Source organism: Chelonoidis abingdonii, chromosome 4 (genome assembly GCF_003597395.2).
Source record: "Chelonoidis abingdonii isolate Lonesome George chromosome 4, CheloAbing_2.0, whole genome shotgun sequence".
Lineage (NCBI taxonomy): Eukaryota > Metazoa > Chordata > Testudines > Testudinidae > Chelonoidis > Chelonoidis abingdonii.
In genome coordinates this window covers 109,317,001-109,339,264 of record NC_133772.1, presented here as the reverse complement: position 1 = coordinate 109,339,264, position 22,264 = coordinate 109,317,001, and the positions used below count along the sequence as shown (strand labels likewise).

General features: G+C 41.5%; 1 protein-coding gene across 1 annotated transcript in view; it reads right to left on the bottom strand.

The window, feature by feature from the left end:
* Window positions 1-4,494: 4,494 nt before the first annotated feature.
* The window catches only part of PNN (pinin, desmosome associated protein), a 19,770-nt gene continuing 2,000 nt past the window's right edge, over window positions 4,495-22,264 (bottom strand). Inside the window, exons 3-9 of the mRNA XM_032801911.2 lie at window positions 16,639-16,704; window positions 11,755-11,827; window positions 11,585-11,679; window positions 10,205-10,280; window positions 8,896-9,051; window positions 8,672-8,810; window positions 4,495-6,895 (exon numbers count right to left, since the gene is read on the bottom strand). Coding sequence (XP_032657802.1) covers window positions 5,601-6,895; window positions 8,672-8,810; window positions 8,896-9,051; window positions 10,205-10,280; window positions 11,585-11,679; window positions 11,755-11,827; window positions 16,639-16,704 — 1,900 coding nt within the window. The 3' untranslated portion in view covers window positions 4,495-5,600. The remainder of the gene's footprint in view (window positions 6,896-8,671; window positions 8,811-8,895; window positions 9,052-10,204; window positions 10,281-11,584; window positions 11,680-11,754; window positions 11,828-16,638; window positions 16,705-22,264) is intronic.

Genomic DNA, 22,264 nt, shown 5'->3' with positions numbered 1-22,264 from the left:
ACACATCACAGCCATTCTCCTAACCTCCCCCACCCCGTAGCACTCATCTTAACAAAATTTCAAACCCTAATCAAATTTGGGACAAATTATGTTGTCACATATGGACTACATTTAACTGAAATGTACTAGATTTGTAAATGGAACACATTTTCCCCTCCTCGCCACAGTTCACTGTTTCCAGGAGGTTCATTACACTATTGAGCGGTTACATAGCAGTGTACTTACAGGCATGGCAATGCAAGGTTATTATTTGTAAGAAACAAAAATGCATGAGCAAAAATCTGCGCCTTTCCAGTAAAAATTCACTTTCTATTAGTTTTTACTGTTTGCATTTCTAGTTTGCCATTTGGGGAGGAAAGAGGGAGGGAGCCAAGCTGCTGGCATACAACTCACCATTAGTGGCTACACACAACTAGATGGGGCTTTTAATAACTTTTGCATTGGTTCATAGAATGGAAATCTCTTCCATGCCTGTTTTAATAAACATTAAAATGGAGACAGAAACTTACCAGGCTCTGGGGCACTTTCTGTCCTTTCTGGGTCTCTTGCAGTCTCTGTAGTGGGCTGTTCCTCAAGGGGGGGCATCAAAGGGCTCCTCCAAGAAAGGCCCCAGGATGTGCTGCTGCAGCTCCTACAGTGAAGCCTCCTCTGGGACCGGTTTCAGAAATAGAGCCTCTGTGCTGTCTCCACTTGGCACCTTCTGCTGGCTCCAATCAGTTCCCATACCAGACTCTGGGGACAGCTGGTCACCATCCTGATTGACCAGGGATCATCATGCACCACAGTTATCTCTGTGTTTGGCACAGTATTCAGCACCCAGTCAAACTCTTCATAAAACAGGGATGATGTCAACAAGTTGCCCAAAATGTGGTTCTGGTCCCTGGTTTTCTGGTACTCATTCTTGAGAAATGTAATCTGGTCCCTGCACTGGTCACTAGTCCAGTAAATTTGCAACACTGCCAGTTTCTTCATTATTTGTTGGTATGCATGATCATTCCTGGTACTCTTTCTAAAGCCCACTGTTTTGCTGGCTTGCATCAGAGAGTTTACCAAAATCTGGCTGTGCTCCCGTGACCATGAAGCAGCATGCTCTGCGAAGGACTTCTGCTCAGTCTCCATTGGAAACACAGAAAGCTTTGCGATAGCGTGCTTGCAGCTTGGTGGTCAGAAGACAATGGAAAGGTTAAACACTGACTCACCGAGTTGCTGCACTACAAGATTGGTTCTGTATCCCTTGAGTCAACTGGTGACTCTTGTATAGAGAGGACATAGGAAGTTGGGCCATAGGATTGTGGAATACTTTCGGTGGACTCCCAGGATCCAAGTCTGGGGGACTGCATCTACACTGTAAAACAATAGGACTCTAACCCTGGGTCCTGGCTAGATTCAAGTTTGAACGCTCCACCCCTGCAGGGTACTAGGAGCCTAGGTCGGAGCCTGAGAAATATGCGTAGACAGAAGAGAGGTTTGGACTCAAGCCTGAGTATGAGCCCAGGCTTACGCTGCAGTGTAAACATGCCCCAAGTAATTTGCCCACAGTCACACGACAGTTGTGGTAGAACCAAGCACTGAGCCCAGATCCCTGAATTCTAACCCATTGCCTTAACCCCAACACCATCCTTTTTCCTCTTTACATGTGTAGAAATCACTTGATGTCCAGTTGAAAATCTGTTAGTCTGAGAATGGAATTTTGCTCTGCTGGTTTTCTACAGTTCAGTGGTTTTTATTTTGTAAACATTTACTTCCAATCTCCTTTAAAGATAAGCAGTTTTAAGAGTTAATGGCAAGGACGAGCCTATGTAAATAATAGGGATTTTTCTGAGTGATGTGACATTAGTGTACACTTGCTACATTTCATCTATGCAGCTCTATACATCATTCATGAACAATCATCCTGCACTTTGGTTTTAGCACCAGGACTCAGCTACTGTGAAATATCCGATTAGAAGACAAAGGGCATTAGACCCGATTTAAAAAAGTTAAGTTTATATTTCCTGTTATTATTTGATTAATGGGTGCTGATCAATACGAAGGGCCAGCAGAAAATTGTATACTGAGGTGGTTGTGGGGCTTTATGTTAAAATACAGAAAAAACAACCCTTCTTGTCACTTAGTCTATTAATCTTAGGCCATGTCTACACCAGCAATTGTTAGCAAAACTGTTATCGCTCAGGGACGTGAAAAAACACCCCTTTGGGTGATGTAAGTTTTGCCAGCGTGAAGTGGTAGTCTGCACAGCACTATGGCCAGTAGCTCTCCTACCAACGCAACTACCACGGCTCATTGGGAGTAGTTCAATTACGTTGACAGGAGAGCATTCACCTGTTGGCATAGAGTGGCTACATGAGAGATCTTACAGTGGCAGAGCTGCACTGGCACAGTTGTGCCGTGGTAAGCTCCCTGGCGTAGACATGGCCTATTAGTCACAGCATTATTGCCCTGGTGAAATATCCAACACGATGACACTAAGTATGGAGTAAACTGCATGGCAAGCATTGTTTACTTTTTAGAGAACAGGAATGTAAGCAAGTAGCAGCTAGATCTACTTTAATGGAAATAGAAAATGTACCGGTATGTACATTCTCTAGGTAATAAATGACATCCTGAGCCTGTTTATCTGACATGGCAATGAAGAAAGACTCAACTTCATTCCTCTAATTGCTGAATTAAAACTTGGCAAAGTTTAGAGAGAAGTCAGGTCCAAGAGACTTGTTTTCAGCTTTCCTGTCTGCCAAGCCTTGCTTTGATTTGCCAGACCCAATAAGGCACAACTTTTGAACAGAGTAATTCTCCATTGGCACAGTTTACACGGGGTCACGGTAGATTCTTCACATAAAATTTTTTAAATCAAAAGTGGATTTTTTTCACCTTTGAAGATATGCTGTCTTTCAAACAGAAATTACTTCAGGGAAGTCTTATGGCCTATGTTATGCAGATCAGACTAGCTGATCACAATGGTCTCTTCTAACTTTAAAATCTATAAATGCCCACACCATGTAAATACTTTTTGTTTAAATAAAACCTTTATTTCTGTCAGATTGTTTGTATATCTTGGCAGCAGTCTTTCACAGACTGATCATGTCATGTACCTCAGATTTCCCTAAAGGAGGATTTTTCTGGTCATAATTTTAAGGCCAGCATGGACCATCATAATAATCTAGTCTGATCACCTGGAATACACAAACAATATACATAGTATGGTGATCAGTACTAAAAAAATAAAGTCTTTTAATTTCATTGCCAAATTATCCAAACAGCTGTTGAGACTGGGAAGAGAATTGGACCTTTCCCTGTCTCTAATCCTCATCTCCAGACAGGGAATTGGACTCTTCCTATGCCTGCTAACAGCAGTTGTGTAATGACCACATGCACTCTACTTCTGGAGACCCAGCAACCATTATAGAAATATTCAATTTAAGATGATATTTTCAATACTGTCTGAAGGTTTTTTTTTTTTTTTTTTTTTTTTAAAGATAGGGAAAAGCAATCATGAATAGACCTCTCACAACTACAAGGTCCAGAATATGTTTTTCAGGGAGGAAGGGATTTCAGCTTTTAGAAAAGTTACTGAAAAGACTACAAAACAACTTACTGCTACTGACATACATGGCTGTTTTAGTTTGGTTTGCAACCATCTTGCTTCTAGGAAATTTAGTTTTTCTGACCATACCATACATAAATGTCTGAATAGATTGGACAATTTTAGTAAGGCTGGCTATGAACAGTGCAGCAATGTGAGCTTACTGTATTTATATAGTAGGCAGCCGGATATTTTATAAATTGTTGTGACGGCCATAAAGCCGTAGTATCTGTTAAGTCAATGTTTTTTAGGGTTCTGTAGAGTTATGAATTAAGTTCCCAGCTTGTCTTTTGAAGATGGTGTACCAGTTTCTTTTAAGGGTGAGGACTGAGAGGTCAGATATGAAGTGGAATGCTTTGTGAAAAGTGTTCACTCACAGGTGTTCGTCTTATTTTTCAGTGTGAGTTTGATGCATAGTATTATGTAGGTGAAATGAGACAGTTGTTAGGGCATACGATGCAGTGGATGAGGTATACCACATTGTGATATGCTGTTATAGGACTCATGAAAACCCGCACAACACCTTCAAAAGGCAAGCCTGGGAATTTAAATTAATAATTCTGCTTGACACTAAAAACCATTAACTTAACAAGAGACACTGATTTTATGGTCCATTACAACAATCTGGATTACATCTGGCTGCCTCCATTGTCCTATAACTGCCGAGGTGTTAATTGCCCAATTCATTTCAAGAGGTCTCCTACAACATGTGAAGACCCTATGCTTCATCCTTCCCCCCTCGTATTTAGTTTGGACACTCTGGTTACCTTTCTCCAGACCTGAAGTGAAGCTGGAAAGCTTATTCTCTTCACCAACAGAAGTTGGTCTAATACAAGATATTACCTCTCCCACCTTGTCTCTCTCAATGTTAGCCTTTACAGATTAATATGAACAGAAACAGTCTTAAGCATTCATTCAGTAGTCTAATTAGCCACATTTATTTGCACATGTACAGACCAGGCCAACAGGTATGTCATTGTTTCATACAAATTTATAAAAACAAAGTCACCTTGATACACCATCCTGCTTTATTTGGAATTTACACACTTCCCTATCAAATACATTCAAAAAGTATCCTTCAATACAACAACATTGGTATTAGTCCCAGATAACTCCAACGTAATAGTCACAGTGGCACATAGGGATCAAAGTTTAATCAGTGGCAAACAAATACAAGATCCTAGTTAAAAATGAACAGAACTCTTGGCCTTTTCCACCAATAGCTAGGAGAGAGCATCACTAAACATTGTTTTCAGAACACGGTTGTAAACATAACCTGAGCACCTGCAGGGGACAGAGTAGCATTCCAGATTCTCTGACTGTCTTGGTCTATGTTAGCATTTTTATTTAAACTACTGCTCATATGTGGGTTGGAGAGAGATTTGTAAAACGAGAAAATAAATCAAGCTAGATTGGTTAGGGTGGGGAAGAAAGTAAAGAAGTGAAAACAATTGTTCACTTCCCCCTCTCTCTCCTGCTTTGGGAAGTTGAGGCTGTGTTTAGTGGGACTCTAAATTCCAATTCTTACCAGGGATGGAGGAGAGAAGATAGAATGGTAATTATGCTAGGTAACAATGTTATAAAAGCTCCTAAAATATGTAGATTGAAAGGGGAAAGTTAAGTGTCAACAGGACATCTCAAACCATTTATTTAAAATGCACATTTATTTCTACAAAAAAATGTATGATACAGAAGTAGAAGTGATCACACCAATTTAAAGATTTACCTATTAAAATATACAGAGATTCTTAATGAGTACAGGATATTTAAAAAAGATGCAAAGGGGGGTTAATTCTTTTATTTTTACAGTTTTCTGGAACCTCACATAATTTTGATAAGTAACCTTTTACAAAATTATGTAAAAAGCACAAGATGCCTGGTAAACGGTCTGCATTTTTCCAAAAGACTTTTTACAGCATGCATTTGTTAAGGCAGCCTTCTCCTCCTCATAAGGAATCCTTCTACTCATCAAGTAATCTTCTGCTGCAAAGATTAGGCTAAGGAAGTTTAGTCTCTTCTGTTAACGCCTTTTGTCTTTCCTGTCTGATTTACGGTCTCTTTCACTCCGTGAAGTTCTTTTGCCTGACCGACTATTTTCTGACACAGACCTCTGTCTGTCAGACCGTGACCTTTTATCCTTTGATCCTTTTGTATCTCTGCTACCACCTTTCGAAGACTTGTGACTTCTGTCTAGTCCTGAAGCTTCCCTTCGCTTCCTATCCAAGCTCCTCCTGCGCTTTCTATCCCTATTATGACCCCGTCCTCTGCTTCGACTTCTGCTCTCGCTGCTGCTAGAGCTACTGCTGCTGCTGTCTCTGCTACTACTTCCGCTAGTACTACTGCTGCTGCTGGAGCTGCTCCGACTACTGCTGCTGCCACTGCTGGAGCTGCTGCCACTACTGCTGCTGGTCGAGCTAGTACTACTAGTACTAGTGCTGCTGCTACGACTCCGACTCTTGCTAGTCTTGTTCCTTGTCCTACCCCTGCTTCTACTCCTAGTTTTACTCTTAATTTCTACACTTGTTGCCTGGATCTGATCCGACTGCAACTCACCCAGCTTTACAGACACCACAGCGACTTCCTCCTGGTCTGCCTGAGGCTCTTGATCTTGAATAGACCGAGACAACGGCGGAGGCTGTGGCTGTGGCAGTGGCACAGACTCTGGCTGGGGCTGTATCTCTGCCTCAGGCTCTGGCTGGGCTTCAGGCTCCTTTTCCTGTTTCTCTTCAGGTTCAGCTTCAATTTCTGGTTTGTTAGCTCTCTCCTTTTCAGGAGAATCAGTGTTAAGCTCTTTTGCTGGCTGAGCATCACACTCAGCTTCTGGTTCCACTTCCTTGCTATTTTCACTTTCTAATGGTTCTACACTATCAGCCTCATTCATCTCCACTATATCCTGCTCGTTATCCACTGGCTGAGAACTCTCACCTTCCTCCCTTACAACCAAGACCTCTTCCTGCTGACTATCCTGCTGCCTGTCATTCTCCTTCACCTCAGCCCTCTCTTCTACCTTATCCTCCATTTCATGTTTCTGCTCCTCCTCCTCCTGTTCTCTCTCTGCATCACTATGACCTGCCCCTATTTTCACCTTCTCCTCCCCTACCTCCTCCATTTCTACATCATTGTTCTGGTTACCTGTCTCCATCTCTTCCACCTGCTGAGCCGCCTTACCCTCTTCCTGCTCCTTGTTCTGTTCTTCTTTCTTTTCTTCATTGTGCACCTCCTGCTGTTCTTTTTCCTTTACAGACTGTCTTCTGGGCCTGGCCTCCATTTTGTTAATTTGTTCTGCAAACTCATTGCGTCTATTTTCAAATATTGCTGGAGAACAAGAGGCAAACATGAAAGAATACATTTCAGAATAACTTGTCAACGTTAAGACCGAAATCTTACTTATTCCCATATGAATTGTAAAATACTATGTTCCTGTTATCTTTCCGAAGTATTGTGCTATTCAAGTGTAATCCAAAAGATGGCTACAGTTTACCGAGAAAGTAAAAGGGGACAGAGGTAGGTGAATTTAAGCCCAAATTTTACGTTTTATGAAAAGCTATCCAAAAAAATTGGTCAACAGATGTTCAACATTTTTAGAATTCCAGTGAAGAATGTTAGTTTTTAAAGCTATTAATGTTTAAATCAAACATCAGAATATAGGATTCCTTGGCCCTAATTTTAAAGCCTGATCCAAACCAAATTAGACCATTGCCAATCCAAAGCCAACCTGAGCATGTTGAGTTGTTTTCATACCTGATACAAACACTTGTATTCTAGTCAGACTGCAAGGGTCTAGCAATGACTTGGACTCCATTTTCTTTACTTTGTTTCCTCCATGGAGCCACCAAGGCTAATTACCACCAAACTCTCAGGCCACCTCAACCCAGTGCTCTGCAAATCAAGGGTGTCCGCTTCTCCCTGGGTCGCTGTTCTGAACCTGTGCTCAGTGCTGACATCAATTCTTGGGGCCAGCTCCAGCCGGCCTCCTCACTGCACTGTGTGCGCTATGCAGAGGCACTGCAACTCATCAACACACACATTCTGCAGTGCACACAGTGCAGCGAGGTGAAGGGGCAGCCGGAAGGAAAGGGGCATGCAACTGCTACCATGCCGCTCCAATGAGCAAGAGGAGGTAATCCTTAAGCCCAGGAATGTCAGGCTGTTTTCAACTCAACCCTAATACTTGTAGTTGGGTCTTGCCAAGTTTGGATTGGTTTACAAGACTAAACACCAGAGCATTTTCACTTCCATTGTCTAAGCTCAATGACATGAAAGTAGTAAGAGCCTAAATGGCATAAAGTAAATTAGATGTTTAAAAAGATCAATTTTATTAATAAGATATTTGTACACGTGAACTAGTTTTAAACTAGAATTTAACTTGACAGCATTCCTTTCAGCTAGGAAGGTCGGTCAGAATGATATAAAGCCCAATATAGAAAAAAGGCTTTGAGGGAGGGAGATCTCATGTTCAAGAAGATTCAAGGAAAAATACTACAATTGATAAATTCTCAACTGAAGTATCCCCTTTAAAAAAACCCCATAATATGCTCAGTATCACACATACTGATCTACTTTAAATTGTTCCCTGAAAGAAACTTAGATAGTTATTCTGAGGAAAAGGGTGCACATATATATATTTTAAGATCAATAATTTTTTAAAAACTGTTTAAGTTATTACAAATGAGCTAATTTGTTCGGTTTCTCAGAACACAAAAGTTGCTGACTCCTTGGTAACACTTACATTTTCACACATGCTTGCTCCATGGAATGTGCCTCCTTACCTTCTTGCCTCATTAGCATTTACAGGTGAGACATGGCTACGGGCGATAACATGAAGCAAAGAATACAACTCACACACCTTAAAAAAGACTATATGCATACACCACTTCTCAATTAATTTTGCACTAGATAATGACTTCTTTAAAAAAAGGCGTTAAGTGACAGACAATCTCACCCCACTTCTCCACCAAACACTGTTTAGAAACGTAAAATTTGCTCTAGTAATTGAATTAAGATATTGAAATTCAAAAAGTTAAAGAAAATACATATCTTGCTTGAGGGAGAGGAGTATGCTCATACTGCTTTTCTGTACATACCACCTACCATTCAATTTTTTTTGCGAATCATCTATTAGCTTTTGCGTAGCGGGACACATCCTGCCTGGTATGTAGAAGAGATGGGGCCTTGTCCTGGTTCTTATATATTTAATTATTTTGGCATTATGTTCATTCCATTCTTCTTGCTGAGAAACAAAGGAAAAAGTATAAGATACACAAGAGTACATTTTACATAAGAGAAGTACTGAGAGTAAAAGACAGAATACTCACCAGTTGAGCAAGTTCAACCTTTTGTTCCAATAGACGCAGTTCTGTCTGTTTAGCGCGCCTTTCTTCAAACAATTCTCGCCTCTCATTTTCAACCTGCTTTCTCTCCTCCTCTGCCTGCACTTCAAGCTTTTGTTCAATTTCTTGACGTCTCTTTTGCTAAAGGTAAATAAAGTATCGACTTAACATTTCCTTCTAGTGTTGAAGAGGTCCATATTCTTGATCAGTTTTGTAAGTATAAGAGTTATGCAAACATAAATGTTACATGCAGTTACATTATGGAGTGAAATTATATATTATATATATATATATATATATATATATATATATATATTTTCTTCCTTTAAACACAAGTCAAGATAGAATTCAGAAGCTAGCTAGCAACTTGTAGAAAAATTCTGATATCAGTTTAAGACCAAACAGTTGTCTCAATAGGAAAGAACTCAGAGCTGCAACTTATCAATAATTGTTAAATAGTTATTTACCTAAGCAATTATTCTTTTTTTTTCTTTAAATCTTGTCATCCATTTGGGATCAGGCTGACCAACCACCAAAAATGCTTTTCTAGTTTAAATGGTTATCTAGTGATATGTTACAGCTATACTAACAATAGCTTTATCAATACCACAGGAGACTCACACATCTATTTACTGAAAATGGGAAGGTTTACAATACATGTTATGGAAAAAATCACTGACTTGCACACATAAGTGGCATAGCACAATTACGTTCTTATGCACTTTTGGCACAGTTGCCTATGGTTTAGAAAACCAGAACACAGAAATAGAATCACTACATCTTAAGTTAGTGATTATCTTTAACAACTGTTTTGTTTTGTATTGTTCACTGTAATAAGCCACTTGTTTGACTGGTTAGATATCACACCCAACCTTTTAGTTGGCTACAAGTGCCATTCACTTTGAAATTACACCATGTACTCAGTACCAAGAGAAAAATGTTATGCTTTTCCTGCTCTGCAAAGTGTTTTAGAACATGATGCTTTCTTAAAATTTCATATGAGCATATACAATTTATCACTTGTGTCATGACAACTGCGTACAAAGCTCAGTTTTGCAGCACTTTTAAATCCTAAAAGAAAGTGTCCCTACCTCATTTTTATAGCTTTTCAGTTCAAAGCAGCTTTAAAAGCTTCTTAAACTCTTGGGCCCCTGGGGTTGGGACGTCTCACTATAAGCAATGCATGTATCATAGGAATTTTTCACTCCGTCCATTGAAGCAATAACTGCTTAATTTTGCCTCACTTGCTTTAGTGTGTCAGGTTACAGCATATAATATTAAGAGAAACAAGTACCCTTTCAGTAGCAACTGTGGACTCTTGTTTAAATTTCTGAAGAGTGCCCATCAACAAGCCAAATATACGTCGATTCCTGAATAAAAGACAAAACAGTTTTGAGATTCAGTGTAAAACATAAGGTTTTTGCTTGCATAAACACTGAGGGAAATTATTGTAGATTTGTGACACCTATTTCTAAAGGGTCACTAACATTCCAAGGCCACAAGAAGAGGTATTGGCTGTGCCAACAGTTTAGAACATAATTAATAATGTATACTTTGATATACGTGTACACTTTGCTCTACCAAATAGATTAAGACATGATCTAAGCCCAGAAGATCTCACGCTAACAGACAACAGTTCAGATAACAGTGTGGAAAAATAAACTACTGAAAAATTCATTGTAAAATACGTACACGGAAAAAGTGGATTTTAAGGAGGGATTTAGAAAAGGGCACAAAGAATTAAAAGCAAAAGACTGTTCCAAGTGCAGGGAATAGCAACAAGACCAAAGCTGAACAAATTGTTTGGGCTAGTAGGGGGATCCATGTACTGGAAGAGTCTGGGTTCTGTCACTTAGTCATTTCACTTCTCTGTGCCTCCATTTCCCCAGCCATCCTTTGTCTATGAGTTGGGGAAAGGACCACCTATCACTATGTGTTTGCACAAAACTTTATATGATGAGTGTCACAAAGTCAGTGGTAGGGGCTGACTCTCACTTGACTGTAGAGGCTGGGAATAAAAGTTCACTGGCAACAGGCTAGCTGTGATCTTGTCCAATTGCATAATGTGCTTGACAATTATAAGACATATTTAAAGTAAATACATTTCCTTCCTTCCCCTATCCATAAACTCACTCCTCCATGCCTCCCATTACTGCCTTTTTCTGAATATTATTCTTCCCCACCCAATACCTCTTTTCCCTGCCTTTAGGATTTTCCTTCTTGTCTCTTACTTTTAGGAACTATGCCCCTCCCCTTTAAGGGATACTGCCTCCCCCAACAGAAAATTCCTCCCCCTCACTCATTTTGGGCATTTACCCGTGGAGATAGGGTACCAGAAGCAACTATTCTTCTTAGCATGATGCCACAGGGCTCACCCTGTGTAGCAAAAGCCAGGCAGGAAGGAGAAAGAGAACAGAAGCAGAGTCCTGAAGTCTCTGAAGGAAGGGGGGGTGGGGAAGAACGTGAGATCTGAGGACAAAGCATTCTCTATCATGCAATCCATTTTAAGAAGTGTATCTAGGCCATGTTTACTCTCAAGGTAGCCCTTCAAAGTCATCTATCATGTATAAATATTGCCTTCAGTAACATGAAATTTTTTTAAAAATATACCATGTTAGGAGACAGAACATGTGAAGGTGCCACATAAGCATAAGGAAAATAGATTTATAGGTACCTTTGTTTTCCCTTCTCATCCATAGTTTGATCCTGAATTAGGTCTCGACGTGTTCGCTCTTTGGAGGTAGCAACAACAGAAGATTGCAACGCCGGCTACAAGAACAAAACAATCAGTTTGTGCTCCATCTACGCACTTCTGTGCCAAATGCCCACTCTCTCAATTGTTACCTTTTTAACATCTTCATCCTCGGCGTCGCTTTCATGGCGTGATTCTCTCCTTGTCCGACGTTCCCCACCCAGCCTGAGGAGAAAATACAGAAGTCAGACATCATTATTTGAGACTGAAACAAGCATAATGGAAAGTTTACATCCCAACAGAGACAGCACTTTTCAAGAGTGCTGCAGCCAAGTGCATCAAGATTTACAATAAACTCATTGTCCAGAAGTTTAGAAGATGGCCAATAAATAGCGCTCAGGCTACAGTTTTGCATATGGGACTCCAGTGTCAGAGAACACACATATTACAGTTTACAAATGGTACATCTTAAATTGCTTTAAACCAGGGGTGGCCAAACTGTGGTTCCGGAGTCACACGCGGCTCTTCAGAAGTTAATATGCGGCTCTTTGTATAGGCACTGACTCCAGGGCTGGAGCTACAGGTGCCAACTTTCCAACGTGCCTGGGGCGTGCTCACTGCTCAACCCCTGGCTCTGCCACAGACCCTCCCACCACTCCACCCCCTCCCCTGAGCTTGCTATGCTCTTGCTCCTACCCCTACCCCCAAGCTTCCTGCATACCACAGGAGGTACAAGGAGGGAGGGGGAGGCATTGATTGGCAGAGCTACTGGTGGGTGGGAGGTGCTGATGGGGGGGCTGCTGACGTATTACTGTGGCTCTTTGGCAATGTACATTGGTAAATTCTGGCTCCTTCTCAGGCTCAGGTTGGTCACCCCTGCTTCAAACAGTGTCTAGTAAAATAAGAGACAGGACTGCCTGTTTAGCTATTTATTGTACACCCAATACTTTACTATCCTCGGTTTTATTCCTAGTTTATATCCTCCCTGCGCTTAAGTTTAGTAAGCATTTGTAAAACAGGTATAAGTATTTACATACAGCACTTCAGGGTGGAGTTCAAAGGCTTCAGAATCTGTAAATGGTTTTTAAATTTCAGGAGAAAAATTTTACTGAAGTTATCTAAAATGGATGAAATCCTCACAATAAATTAATCCCTGAAATACTGAAAATTTCCAGATAATGGGATCAATATTTCAGTATAAGCATTTTTGAAGAATTAAGTGTTAACTTAATGACACATTTTAACCCAGAACAATTATTCTCCAAAGTTAAAACCCTAAAAGGTGGTCTTAGAAGAGGCAGATTAGTATTGTACTGCAATATGATTTATGATTAAGCAGCAAAATGCTTTAAAACGGAGTAAATTCCAACTACTTTTGAGAGAAATATGGCACCAATTCAGAAAAGCATTTAAGTACATGTTTAAGTGATTTGCTGAATCCAGGTCTTAATAAAGAACAAGCAGCCTACAAATTAACAGAGCTATTCCCAATTTTTATCTCCTGGTATTTCTGTATCACAAGGCCAACCTAAAGTACAGGAACTCCTCACTTAAAGTCCTCCGGGTTAACATTGTTTCAATGTTAAGTTGCTGATCAATTAGGGAACATGCTCATTTAAAGTTGTGAAATGCTCCCTTCTAAAAAACTAACAAATTTATTTGAGCATAAGCTTTTGTGGGCTACAGCCCACTTCATTGGCCCATGAAAGTTTATGCTCAAATAAATTTGTTAGTCTCTAAGGTGCCACATGTACTCCTGTTCTTTTTGCGGATACAGACTAACATGGCTGCTACTCTGAAAGCTCCATTCTAAGTCGTTTGGCAGCCGCCTGTTTTGTCTGCTGCTTGCAGGAAGAGCAGCCCGTTGCAGCTAGCTGGTGAGTGGTTGGAACCAGGGTGAACCAGCAGTCCCCCATCAGCTCTCAAATCCCCTAAATTCCCTGTGCAGCAGCTCTCCCTCCCCCCACTAACATGTGTTGCTCCTGCCCTCTGCCTTGGAGCTGCTCCCAGAAACTCTTGCTGGCTGTATGGAGGGAGGGGGGAAGAAGGAGGGGCTAATGTGAGGGTGTCTCCCCTTCCCACCTGCTTACCCCATCTTCCATAGAGCAGGGGGGACACGCTATGGAGGGGGGGATCTTCTAGACCAGTGCTTCTCAAGCTATCTGATGTGGGGGACCGGCAGTCCCCCCCCCGCCCCCTCACCAGTGTGCCTGGGACCGGTGCCATATTATCCTATTCTTATGAGGAAACTCGCCATGGACTGGCAGCCAGTGGCTCATGGCCTGGCACCCACCGGTCCACCACTTTGAGAAGCACTGTTCTAGGCAATAGCTGCTCTCTCAGGTCTCAGCAAGCTGATTTAATTAACAAGACAGTGTTCTTAAGCCTGGGGTCAGCTACTTAAAGGGGAAATGCGCATTTTTTCTCTCTCATACAGAGTGTGTGTGTCTCTGTCTGCCCTCCCTCCTTTCCTGCTGCCGTTTAGAGTGTTGTGAGAGTTAACCTTTGAGGGCTCAGTCAATTGCTAGTTCATGTAGCAGTAAGGCATTCCCTGGGAAATATCCCACCCTCCTACTCCTTCACCTCAACCAAGCTTCACAATTATCATTACCATGGTGTACCAGTATTAAATTGATTGTAAGTCTTGTCTGGTGAAAAAAATTTCCCTGGAACCTAACCCCCCATTTACATTAATTCTTATGGGGAAACTGGATTTGCTTAACATAGTTTTGCTTAAAGTCGCATTTTTTACGAACATAACTACAACGTTAAGTGAGGAGTTCCTGTATAAACGCTTCATACTTCAAGACAGACTGCATATATATGCACGATGTTTTAAGATACTTTTGAAACAAATGCAATTTTGTTTTTCTAAAAGAATACAATGAACGCAACTACTGAACTCCTTTAAAACTCCACAAACAAAACCAACTGAGACCTTATTGCTGAACTGCAGCCAAACAGAAAGTGTTTCTGATTAAAGAGAATCAGTTACACAAGAATAAACTTGGGCAAAGCTAAACAAAATTTTATGAGATTCTATTCCTGTGTGTTGCTTGTGTTTATTTAAGATGTCTCCTTCACAACCCAGTTTCTTTGAGCATTCTATAAAAGTCAAACCTAGGTAAAATTGTTGTTTCAGAATGTTGCAGTGTGACAAGTTTTACACCATCTCTGCACTGTATGATCACACAGAAGAGATTTCAAGAGGAGAAAGTCCCTATCAAGAGCCATGAACTCAGTAGCAAGCTCCTCAAACATACTCACACACTGAATTTGGCAGTGATACATACTAAATTCTGGGGCAAGGTCTATTGAACTGACTAAGAAATAAAATCACTGCTGTGTTTCATACGTTATTAAAGGTAACCCACCAAGAATAAATAGAGGATATGCTCACCTATAACTGGAGTTCTTTGAAATGGACTCTACACATTCACACTCTTGGGTTGCACTATTGGTGCAGTTCAATGGTCGAATGGCTCATTTCAGTGTCACCCAAGTGTTCTAATATCCCCTCCCTCTCCTTCACTATTCCTGAATGCTCTGAGGGTAAATCTATAAAAGTGGGTGTGGTGTTCTGGGCAGCTCAGTTCCTTCCACCACCTTCTCAGATTTGTGACTGTAATAAAGACTTCACAGACAATGGGTAGGGAGTGTGAAACCGTAGAGTCCATCTTGAAGAACTCAAGTGACAGGCAAATAACTTCTATGTCTTCTTTGAGTGGCAGCTACACACGCCCACTCTTGGGACAGTCTGATGAGTGGTACAGTACTGTGAAATGAGGAAAATGGGGAGTCCTATTTAATCACTGACTGAAGTACAGCTCTGCTGAACTGTGCTGCACACCTGGATGCTGAATCAAGGGAGTAACGTTTACAGAACGTGTGTACAGAGCTCCAAGTTCCAGCTCTGCAGTTTTCAACAAGTACAGATTTAAGACATACCAAAGAGGCTGCCTTAGCCTAGTGAAATGTGCAGGAAGAGGGACAGAAGGTAGTTTGTAGCTCTCTAATACAGAGCCTAACTCATTTAGACAAGCATTGAAAATAACCTGGACTTTTACTATTCTCTTTCAAGGCTATGGAGAGATTAGGGGATTTAAATAAAATGTCAGTGCTCTTTTATCAACCAACCTCCCGAGAGTGCATGAGGTGTGGTAAAGAACACTAGCAGGATAAGTGACTGGTCAAAATTTAAGTCAATAAGGGAAGAAGCAGCAGGCAGCATGAGAGCACTCCAACCTAACTACTAAGAAGTTCCACTGTCAGAGCTGCAATCCAAGAATGGTACACGTAAAAGCCACTCAAAGACATAGTAACAGGTTTGTGACCTTATGCTTTGTCTATACATGGGTTTGCCTTGGTTTAATTTAATCGGCTTAAATTCAATTTGGTTAAACCATTGCAATTTTAATGCGTAGAAGAAGCCGTAGTTCTCTGCCCCAGCAACCAGATACTCTCACTGTCTGCACTGTCAAACTTCTACCATTGTATTAAATGATAAAAATACTAGCAAAAACATTCAGTTAGTATGTTCAGCAGTTAATGTTGACAATTAAGCATTTTAGATTTCAGTTTTAACGCCCCATTGAGCTGGGGGAAGGGGGGGGCGCACGGTTTACATTCATATATTACTTCAGAACCGTTAAAGAGTCTGTATATACCACTCAAATTCTACATTTGATCGGACTCTTTCACAATTACAGAAGATATCAGTAGTGGAACCAGTGGCTTAAAATGGAAAGCAAATAATACCTTACAGGTCCATTGTATTGCATTTTATAGTGAGGAGAAGAGAAAGATTTCATCAGAGGTGAGATGGACAAGTTAACAGACAGGGAATCATTCCCTTACTGGTGCAACAGTGATCTTCCAAAAACATTAGTGACAAGAGTGTCTTAAGTCTGGAATGAGTCATCTTAAAGTAATTATAAAGCCACCAGACTAACAATTACCAGTTCTGATATTTAAATTCGCTAAAATATAATGACCTTCTACCCCAGTAAAGTTTTTATGTCCACCTTTGTACCTACCTACTGGTTGCCCCTTCAAGATCCCTCTGTTTGGCTGGGGGTCCTCCACTATCCGAGAATCCACGCCTAAAAAAAACAAGACAGGAGGTACAACAAATAAGTAGTAGTCTGAGCAGAGACCTGGAAGCTGGAGTTCCCATGCAGGTCTGTCACTCACTCAACTGTGACCCTGAGTAAGTCAAACCTCATGTCTATGTGGGTAATGCTTGCCTACATCGCAAGAAATAACCACCATAATAATTAATTAAATTTTGTAACAGCCGAATTATATAGCTTTTTCCAAACTCTAAGTAAATGGCCTATATTAGTAGCATGAAGTACACAATAACCTTGTAATTCTGACCTGCCAAGCCCTGATATTCTACTATGGGGAAGTATTACTTGGCCATGGGAGACAGTCGGCCACAAAATAAATAAGAGTCTCATGCACTGTGACGAAGAGGTTCTGGCGGGACCCAACTGAGAGTGCCAATTCAGGACAAATTGCTTAAACAGGGTAGTTACAGCCCAAGGCTGGGGTTTTTCCACCTCGAAGGCAAACCAAACCAGCCAGACCAAAGAGGACTTTGGTTTCACCCCACTGGCTAACCACAAGTCACACAAGCAATTTCCTTAGACACTCCAGTCTTCCAGTATCACCACCAGTGCCACTCATCCTGGGGATGAATGGTTCTGAAACCAACACCCAATAAAGAAAACGGTTCTCTCGATCCCAAAGAATCAAGCCCCAGACCCAGGTCAATATACAAATCAGATCTTACCCACAAATCACACTGTTGCCAATTTCTTTAGAATCTAAAATCTAAAGGTTATTTCATAAAAGGAAAAGATAGGAGATGAGAGCTAGAATTGGTTAAATGGAATCAATTACACGCAGTAATGGCAAAGTTCTTAGTTCAAGCTTGTAGCAGTGATGGAGTAAACGGCAGGTTCAAATCAAGTCTCTGGAGTACATCCCCTGCTGGATGGGTCAGTCAGTCCTTTGTTCAGAGCTTTCGGTTTGCAGCAAAGTTCCTCCAGAGGTAAGAAGCAGGATTGAAGACAAGATGGAGTGAGGCATCAGCCTTTTATAGGCTTTTCCAGGTGTAAGAACACTCTTTGTTCTTACTGTGGAAAATTACAGCAAATGGAGTCTGCAGTCACATGGGCAAGTCCCTGCATATTTTGCTGAGTTACAAAGCATATTCTGCTCTTCTCAGCGGGTCATTGTGTAGCTGAGTTCCTTAATGGGCCATCAAGCAGGCTAGGCACAAGCTAACACCAACTTGTCTGGGATGTCTCCAGAAGCATAGCATAAGTCTGAAGTACAGACCCGTACAGAGCTAATACTCATAATAACTTCAACTAAAAATGACACATGCATACAGAGAGCATAATCATAACCAGCAACCATAACCTGGTCTTAGACACCTTATATGACCCCTTTACATAAGATTTTAGTGCCACTACAGGACCTTGGTTGCATCTGTTCTATATGGTCCCAGATTATATCAATAACGTCACACCCGCAACGCAAAATTGATGCAGGAACGGATGACACAAACATCACTGACTGTATCCCAAGAGCTCCCCATCCTTGGGTCTGTCTCACTACAGCTAGTGTTGGGTTAGAAGCCATACCAGTGTATAACAGAAATGGTTTATCAAAGTCATGTTCAATAACATGACTGAATTTTTTTTTTTATTTTATTTATTTATTTATTTTTTTACAAACTTAAGGTATAACTTGGTTAGCTTTTGCAGCACGGTTCCTATATGTTTCATGTGATCTTGCCAAGAGCTAAAGAAAACAGCTACTTTATCCATGCAAGCTTTGGCCAATGTTTGGAATTCAATTAACATCAAACCATTGTAGATATCAAATGTCGTTTATAAAACAGGAATCTTGGCATTTAGCCAGGAAAGCAATATGGTAGTGTGCCTCAGTTTCCCCTTTCATACAGCACATCAGGTCTGGAATGTCTTTTCCCCTGTGCAAAGTACCAATGCTGTTTATAGGCATCAACTGTGAAACATCAGTATAACAAGGCCCTTTAACATAAAGTATGTCTTCATGCATTACTCTCAACATGTTCAAAGGATTTTCCAAAAGATTATGCACATGGTGCATTCTTACAGTTTTTAGTAATAGCAACACATCAGTTACAAAAATCATCATTAGCAATAACAACAAATTATTGCAAGTGTCCATTTACAATCATGTTTGTCATGCCACACCTTTGGCTCAATACCATTGGGGTTTTGGCATTTTAGGGTTAACCTGTGGCTTCCCTTTGCAAAATTCAGTTTTCTTTTTCCTCCTTGTCCTGCAGGATCAAACCCTGATTTTTCTTGCTTAACCAAATTTACTGGCTGATTGGGTGGGTTCTCTGTGGTAACTGCTATTAGCAAGTCTTTGTTCTCCCTGCCAGCCAGGTAATTTGCATCAACACAGACACTAGCTTTTAACTTCTTAGCTGCTACCAATTCCGATGCTGGAAACTGTCTTACAGAGATACCACACAAATCCAAAGGGTCTGAGGGTGAGTTTGTTTGCTCTCCCCTGCATCCTCAAGCATTCAGCCATAAAACTGCTTTGCTTTGAAATACCAGTAACCCAATTTGTCCTTAAACCCTGAAGCACGGACGGCTCACTCACAGAATCAGCATGGAGACATTTCTGTCCCAACACCATTGTTTTCCCAACAAGCTGGCCAAATACAGCCACTTGGTTACAGGGCTGCTCAACTTTCTTAACAGCTTTTACTCCATCAGAGACCTTTTCAAAGCTACCCTCACTGGACCTTTTAAAAGGAAAGTCAGTGGATCCATTCACAACAGAAAATTTCTGGCTGTTAGGAACTGAAACGTCCTTGACTAAATCACTTTTGCACCCTTCTGTTACAATAAACTACTTGCACAGATTACCATGAGGATTCCTTTCCCCAGGAGCTTCTTTAAGCAGCAATTCATCCCTCAGGCCCCATCTACATGACGCGTGAAAATCGATTTTAGATACGCAATTCCAGCTACGAGAATAGCGTAGCTGAAATCGAATATCTAAAATCGAGTTACTCACCCGTCTTCACCGCGCCGAATCGATGTGCGCGGCTCGCCATGTCGAATCCGGAACTCCGTTTGTTTTGGTGGAGTTCCGGAATCGATGTAAGCGCGCTCTGGGTTCGATATATCCCCGTCTAGACGAGATGCGATATATCGAACTCCGAGCTTTCGATTTTAACGCGCCAAAACGGCGCGTCGTATAGACGTGGCCTCACAGAAGTTTTGCCCTTACACTCTTCACCTAGGGCTTGCTCTAAATGAACACTTTCCTGAGCAACAACAGACTCTTTCTGGGCCTCACCTACATTCAGAATTACCTTTGGCCCATCAGGCAGATTCCTACACAATCCCTTTTCAGGCAAACTTACAGACTTTGCTTCTAACCCGTTATCTAGATTCTCCTTCCCTTGGCCATGAACAAGTTCAGGAATCTTTTCCTTCTTCCTACAAGTTGTCAAACTGTCAGTAGGTAACACAATTAAATCACCTTCATGCTCTCCTTGTGCCCTGGCTAGGGTATCACCCTGATCAGACAGAGCTGCTACACCCTTTTCCAACCACACATTAGCAACTGGCAAACTATAAGCACCAGAATTGTCTGGTCTCTGGGATTTTGCTATGACACTAACTGGATGCAACCTAGTTACAGTGCCATTCTCCCCAGCAGACATGAACTTCGGACCATTTCCTTCCTGGGCTTTAGCTGTATCCACAACCAACTCTGCGACAACCCTCACAGGCTGAAAGGCACTTTCTGTCTGCTCCACAGACAAAGAAGAGCTGGAGACATTCTCCTTCACCAGACAACCAGCTTGGGATTTCATTTCCCTTGTCCCACCACACCGACAACTGAGGCAGCTTCCTCCATATGCAAGTCAATACCCCTGACAGACTCAGGCACATTTCCTTCACTGTCACATTTCTCCACACAGGAAAGAGATAAGCGATAGGGACACTCATCTTCTAATATCCCTACCTTCCCAAACTGCTGACTAGTCAAAGCCATCAGCTCACAAGGCTGCCTAGGCTCCTCCAAACTTTCCCTACCAGGCACACTGCCACTCCCAATGGATAAGCTGCTGCTTTTTTCACTACACTGAGCTACTTCCAGCAAATCACAGTTACCCATTTCAGGTTCACTTTTACAAGCTGTACTAGCCACCAATCCATCACCCATCACAAATCTACCCTTTCCTTCCTCAGTTAGGGCTTTTACCTACTTTGGTCTGCTCCTGAGAAACATTTTCCTGACCAATGAGATCTTTCTGTGCTTGATCTGATTCCAGATTCACTTCTGAGACATTAGATAGACATTCAGAAATTCCATTCACAAACACCCCGCTTCCTTGCACAGACAAACCTTTGGAGCAACCCTCCTCAGGCAAATCATTGCCCACAACAGACACAGGTTTGAGATCATTTCTGTCCTGTGACTGGCTACCTGAACTGAACAAAGCTTTAACATTTTCCGCAATCAAAAGATCTTTAGGCAATAACTTCCTTACCCCAGCTATAATTTCATGCTTAGCACCATTCCATTCAAGGTGGATTTTTGCTAAAGGCACACGTACAGTAAACTCAGAGGACTACAACATTCACACTCTGATTTGGTAAATAATCTTCCTCTTTGACAAGATCTGCTTTAACAAGAGTGATGTTAGAAGCCATAATTTGCCCTAAACAGATTTTACCATTGACTTTTACACTCTCTCTGAATTTTCCATTACCACTCCCATACATAGCACTGGCACAATTTATGGGGCCACCTTCCACTGAACTCACAGTAACAGCATTTACATAAGAGGTAGAAGTGTTGGGGTACATTTGGTTACACCCAGACAATTGCTCAGAGTTATACAACATACCACCTTGTTATAAACTAGACTTTCAAGACAATACAATTTCTGCTGTTCTTCCCTTGCTTTTTTAACTTGCAACAAGAGACGGCTAGACTCCAGCTCCATCTGTCGAGTTTTCTCCTCAGCAGCCAGCAGCTCCAGACGCCCCTTACAAGCTTTTTCTTCTCTCTTATCAGCCTCCTTTTTCCTCTCAGCAGCCTCTTTCTCCAGCTGGGCCATGGCTTGCTTCTCTTTCATTCGAATTTCTGCCAGTTTTTGCTCATGTTCAAACTCCAGGTTGTCTATCAGGGCTTGCAGTTTCATTGCTTTTGCTGATGCTTTCTGGCTCATGGTCACTGATCTTTAACCAACCAAACTCTCAATCCCAAATTTGGATAGTGTGGGGTTCTGACCCAAAGCTTAATTGACCTGGTTCTGTAGATCCAAGCACGACTACGCCACTGTGATGATGCAGTTCTGGCAGGACCCAACTGAGAGTGCCAATTCAGAACAAATTGCTTAAACAGGGTAGTTACAGCCTAAGGCTGGGGTTTTTCCACCTCGAAGGCAAACCAAACCAGCCAGACCAAAGAGGACTTTGGTTTCACCCCACTGGCTAACCACAAGTCACACAAGCAATTTCCTTAGACACTCCAGTCTTCCAGTATCACCACCAGTGCCACTCATCCTGGGGATGAATGGTTCTGAAAACCAACACCCCAATAAAAGAAAACGGTTCTCTCGAT